We start from the raw sequence: 6,000 nt of genomic DNA on the forward strand, positions 1-6,000 counted from the left end.
AACTAAAAGGATAAAATCACAACTCATGAAAAAAAAGCTAGTATGCACTTTACCTAGTCAGTCCATTAAACACAAAGGAAAATTTAATTCTTTTTTTAAAATATATCTTTATTGATTTCAGAGGAAAGGAGAGGGAGAGAGAGATAGAAACATCAATGATGAGAGAGTCATTGATCGAGCCCACAACCTGGGCATGTGCCCTGTCCGGGAATCGAACCCTGATCACCTGGATCCTAGGTCGATACTCAACCGCTGAGCCACACCCGGTCGGGAGAAAATTTAATTCTTGAAAAAAATATGCATTCCATTAAATCACCAATGCTTTACTCTGAAAACAAGAAACTAAAGAGAAGAATATCAAGCATTTATCCTGTCTTCCCTATACTAATTGTATTTCCAATCAAATAGTCCTGGTTTATGAATGAAAATTTTTCTTTACAGAATTTCATTTAATAACTGTAGAAGAAATGACATGAAAAAAGTCACCACATGCAACCTCTAATGAAGAAATAACTTAGTCAGGTAAAGAACATCAATGGCTGAACCACTAGATGGAACATTAGAAGCAAAATTGATGAAAGCTTTACTATCACCCCCCTGATCAATCTTGGCACCACTAACAGTTGGATAAATAGGCACTGAGTGCCTCCTAATGGGATGCAAATGAAGTACACAGCATCATTAGGTCACAAAGTACACTTGCCAAAAGAAAGGTGAGCTTAAACCTAAGAAGGCTTCAGAGTTAACTTCTAGTCTACAAAAAACATGGAAAAGAGAGGAACAAGTCAGATGACACCACAAGACAGCAGGCAAATCCAGAATGTGGGACATTTAACAGGACAAATGATACAGATTTTTCATCAAGTTGAATGACACAGGGTAGAAAAAGAGAATAGGAGAAACTGAGCTAAATTGGGAGCTTCTCAACTGAGGGTGATTTTGCCGTCCTGGGGAATATTTGGCAATGTCTAGAAACATTTCTGGTGATCACAACTAGGGGCTGATACTGACAACTAGTAGGCAGAGGACAGAGATGCTGCTAAACATCCCACAATGCACAGGATAGTCCCCCACAAGAAAGAATTATCTTGCTCCAAAATGTCTAAATTGGATCTTGATTTGAACAAACAAACCAAACACAACTGAATCCATTGGGGAATTTTAGCATGGACGACATCAAGGATTTATTTTAATTCCATTAGTATGAAAAGACAATAAGGGAACTCTGAATGGATCAGGTATTAGATGATACAAAGAAGCTGTTGTTAATTCTGTTAGGGGTTATAACGTGTTAACCTAAGAAAAGGTTCTTTTTTTTACCCCCCCAAAGTATTTAAGAATATAAGGATGAAATCACATGAGATCTAAGATTTGCTTTAAAATATTTTAGCAGGAACAATAAAAAAGGTCTAGGTGAAGTAAACATGGCAAACTCTTGATTGAGAGTTGGTGAATCTGAATGATGGGTATATGGTGGGGGGGAAATCATACCATTTTCTTTACTTTTGTGTACAGCAGCCTTCCCTTACCTGCAGGAGATATGCTCCAAGACCCCCAGTGGATGCCTGAACCTGCAGATAGTACTGAACCATATATATATATATATATACTATGCTTTTTCCTATGCATACATATACCTATGATAAAGTTTAATTCATAAATTAGGCACACTAAGAAATTAACAATAATTAATAAAAAAACAGAACAATTATAATAATATACTCTTATAACATAATAAAAGTTATGTGAATATGATCTCTCTCAGCGCACTACCACAAATTTCTTTTTCCTTCTTCACAATTTCATGGATAGAAGATTCGTTCTTACCATAGATCTTGGCAACCTCAGCCTACAATTTTTTTCTTCCCTTAATAAGTTGAGAACTTTCACCTTTCCATTTGAAAGAAGCACTTTACAGCTTCTCTTTGGCATATCCAAATTATTACTCTTATGTTTGCAGTCATTATTAAGTAAAATAGGGTTACTTGAACACAAGCATGGCAATATTGCAACAGTTAATCTGTAACCAAGAGGGCCACTAATGGACAAATAGGCAAGTAGCTGATACAGGGTAGATATGCTGGACAAAGGCATCCCAGGAGGGACAGAACAGGATGGAGCAAGATTTTCCTTATGCTACGCAGAAGAGCATGCTAAATTGCGCATTTCTGGAATTTTCCTTTTAATATTTTCGGAGTGCAGTTGACTGCAGGTAACTGAAACCACAGAAAGCAAAACTGCAAATAGGGGGGAGCTACTGTATGTTTAAAATCTTTCACATTTTAAGTGACACTTTCCAAAAATAGAGTATAAATTAAAGAAAAATATGCAGAAAGATTGTCAGAGGTTGGCACTGGCATGAAGAAACTGTTTATGATCTAATAAACCAAAGTATCCTAAGTCTAGAACATGGCAACTCTTGTATCTTACTCAACAAACCTTTGTGGAGAGCCTACAATATACAAGGCACTGTCCTAGGTGCTACAGGGGATAAAAAGATGAGTGCGATAGTCCCTGTCTGCAAGGGACTTACAATCCAAAAAAACAGAACCAACCAAATGGCTGAGCTTTCGCATAGCTTCATAGAGACCCTGATATTTGAGATGTGCTTTGAAAGCAATACAACTATAGGGGGAAAAAGATAGTTGAGGACACTGGGGTGAATTCTAGATAGAGGTAAGAAAACCTAAACAGGCTTACAAGGCCTTTCTTGATAACAGCCCATTCACACCTCCCAAACTTCATCTTGAACCGCTTTCTTTCCAACTACTTTCTTTCTGGCTCTCACCAAAGAACTGAAGGCACTGAATATTCAAAGCACTAAAAGAAGTTAACTGTAGACAAGGGTAAAAGGCAGAAAAGCAAAAGCAGTGCTCATGGTGTTTATATTAAGGACCAGTTCGATCCCCCCATCCCATAAAACAATTCATTTATCTCTCTAAAAGGTGAGAAAAACAGTCCAGTATAAATGAAAATATAAATGTCATATTTTGGCTTGAATTAACATACAGTATTTGACAACAAAAACACTGGAAATTTCAGAGTAGGGTGGGAAAGGAGACAAATTCTGTCTCTATAATAGAGGAATCTAGGGGAAATAACCTGGTGGGATGGTATTCTAGTGTAAGCAAACAGAATCACTTACTCTACTGTTTTACCCCAGGCACCTCAAGTGTTTTCTTCTGATGTGTCAACCACATCTTGCTTAAATACCTCATCCCTACCTTTTGGAAATCTTTTATATGTAAATCTGAGTCTGTAGATTAAGAGAGTCTCTTTATCATTAAGGAATCTAAGGTAGATCAGTAAATGCTAAAAGTGTCTATTTTAGGAAATCATAAGAAATAATTTATCCACTTTAGTTCTATCTTCTTTTTAAATGGAGGACTTTATTACTGCTATCCTATTCATCTTTGTTCTCTGGGAAGCACTAGTTCAAAAAGAAGTTTAGAGGAATGGCTCTCATGAATGAAGAGGCATCACTTTTTTTTTTTTTTTTTTACCTTGGCCAAATTCCAAGGCTGTTGTTACTCTGGAGTGAACAGTAATACCAATGCAATGCAGCAAATTGGTGATGTCTTAAATCTTTAAGTGATGTGAGAAAAGCATGCATGGGTCAGTTCCTTAAATGACCAACAGACTCCTCAAAGGGTCAAATGTGTGGACTCCCCCATGTATGGCATATGTGTCTATAAGCATAATTAGGATGCTCCTGGTAAGAACACGATTTCAATCCTTCAGTTGGTGAGACCTAATCCAGGAAGCTGGCAGCTATCAGTGGCCCCTAAATAATTCTTTTAAAGAAGCTAACTGGTCATAAAGTTTCTGTGCATTTCAAGTGTCAGTTCTTTCAGAAGCTTCTTTTTTTTTATGCTGCCTCTCAAATGGAAATTTTAGTTTAAAATACAAAGCAAAGCCCTTTGCAACCTCAACAAAATCTAAGAAGTCAGCCAAAGGACACCAAAGAATATATCTAAGAAGTAACTTTTGAGCACCTTACTACTCTGTGGTGTCTAGACACATCTTCAGTTTTAACAATCCACATTTAGCTAATTAAAAGGCTTCCACGTCAGACCTCGGACTCTTATGGAATCCTTTGGAGTGTAAATTAAGTCATAGTGTGTTATAATTAGGCTAGGCACTGGTTAAAGCCCCGAGGCCTGCTCACTTAGGGCCCTCCAGGTGAAAAGATGAGGCTCAGGCAGATGCTTTCTTACCTGTGGAGTCATCTTAGAAGGATCTGGCTCAGGAACAGCTTGATGCTGTTCAGCATTCTTGTTCTTGGCACCACTCTTCAAAGGCTCTTGCTGGACAGTTGTCTTATTCCCGGGAGCGGTGGACGGCGGTGGAGGGGCCAGTAGCTGGGATTTAGAATGGCCCTGGGAAGGGCGGGAAGGAGATGCCTGAGAAGGGGGCAAGTAGGACTGGGAATGGCCCAAATAGGACTGCGAGGAGGCAGAGGAGTAAGAAGGAGTGGGCGCCAAGTAGGACTGGGAAGGTGGGGACTGAGAAGGGGACGGCTGAGCGGGAGGCAAGTAGGGCTGAGACGAGGCCGGGGGGTAGTACGAGGGTGGCGGCTGCGGTGGGGGCATGTAAGACTGTGACGGGGGCATATAGGACCCTGGCGGTACAGGGGGAGACTCGGGGGGGGAATCCAGCTCCATGGGAACCAAACCAGGAGGCCCGTCTCGTTGGTGGTGCAGCATCTGGTGTTTGTACTGCTGCGGTTTCTGATAGCTGAGGGCCGGCCCAGGTGGCGGGGGCATCGGTGGCGGCGGTGGCTGCCAGTCTCCGTAGCCGCTCCCCGGCATCACCGGCGGGGGCGGCAGGGGGGGCGGAGGAAGGTGATGGGGCTGGAGCACGCACTGCATTTGCTTCTGGTGCATCTGCTGCAGCTGCTGGAGCTGAGCCAAGTGCTGTTCGCGGAAGCTCATGAAGCCCGAGGAGGAGGAAGGGGCCGTGGGAGTCGTCGAGCTCGAGTACCCGGGCCCGGGCGAGGCCTCAGGAAGCGCCACCGGCGGTGGCGGCGGGACCGGCGGAGGCGGATAGTGGCTGCTCCCGCCATATCGGCCCCAGCTCGGGTACATATCTGAGAAGGCGCAGGGCTCGTCCCGGCACCGTTACTCGTCGCAACCGACCTCCAGGAGCTGCGGCGGCGACGGCGACAGCCGGAACTCGCGGCGCCTACAGGCCCCGGAGCGTGTAAACGGAGCGCGCCAGTGCGCCGGCGCTACCGAGCGGAGCCCGCGACCGGGAAGGCGGGGTCGCTATTGGGACGACTACGCCTGCGCAGTAGCCACAGAGAGGAGAACAAAGGCGAGATAGAGCGACCCTTTGCTTAGCAACTCTCGGTTGCCATCTTCCTTCAGGTTCGGATAACGTAGGTGCGAGTAGAACGCGGCCGTGGAACCGAGGAACCATAGAGTCTCGCGGCTGAGAGGGGTGGTAGAGGTCCTGTCGCTCCACGGGTTCATTTTTGAATGGAAAAGAAAAAAAAAAAAAAAAAAGGTTCCATCTACAATCGCAACAACAAAAAAAACATGAAACAAGTGGACATAACTCCAATAAGAAATATGTAGAATTTATACGAAGACAACTACAGAACCATACAAAATCATATCGAAGTGGGATAAAATTAGACTTGAAATCATGGAGAGGCTTACCGTGATCTGAATAAAAGGAGGAAAAAATGGTAAAGATGTCAAATTCTTTTAAATTAAATGAATAGATTTAATTCAGTTATAACAAAGAACCCAACTGGGAACAAATCTGTGAAGAGTGGAAACGGATTTTGAAGACAGAATACAGTATAAGGCGACACCAATTCCTGCAGGCATCTGAAAGATAACATCTGCGGTGGTTACAAAAGGGGAGACATGGGACTTCTTTAGAACAATTCAACACATGAAAACTCATGTTGGAGAATCTCGGCTAAAAGCAAAGATAGCAAAGAACAGATACAAAGAGTGTCCAGAGAAGACAACCCAGTCTCAGCGTGAT

At 42.8% G+C, this 6,000-nt stretch overlaps 1 protein-coding gene across 4 annotated transcripts in view; it reads right to left on the minus strand.

Annotated features, from left to right (window-relative positions):
* YLPM1 (YLP motif containing 1) overlaps positions 1–5,215 on the minus strand; it is a 69,688-nt gene extending 64,473 nt beyond the window's left edge. For 3 of the 4 annotated variants that reach the window (XM_016208659.2, XM_087819136.1, XM_087819145.1), the window contains exon 1: positions 4,218–5,214. In XM_016208659.2, the coding sequence (XP_016064145.2) occupies positions 4,218–5,087 (870 nt within the window). In that variant the 5' untranslated portion in view covers positions 5,088–5,214. Of the gene's footprint in view, positions 1–4,217 lie in introns of all 4 variants that reach the window. The other variant, XM_087819142.1, reaches the window with a different exon arrangement.
* Between the last annotated feature and the right edge of the window lie 785 nt (positions 5,216–6,000).

Source organism: Miniopterus natalensis, chromosome 1, assembly GCF_054644295.1.
Source record: "Miniopterus natalensis isolate mMinNat1 chromosome 1, mMinNat1.hap1, whole genome shotgun sequence".
NCBI lineage: Eukaryota > Metazoa > Chordata > Mammalia > Chiroptera > Miniopteridae > Miniopterus > Miniopterus natalensis.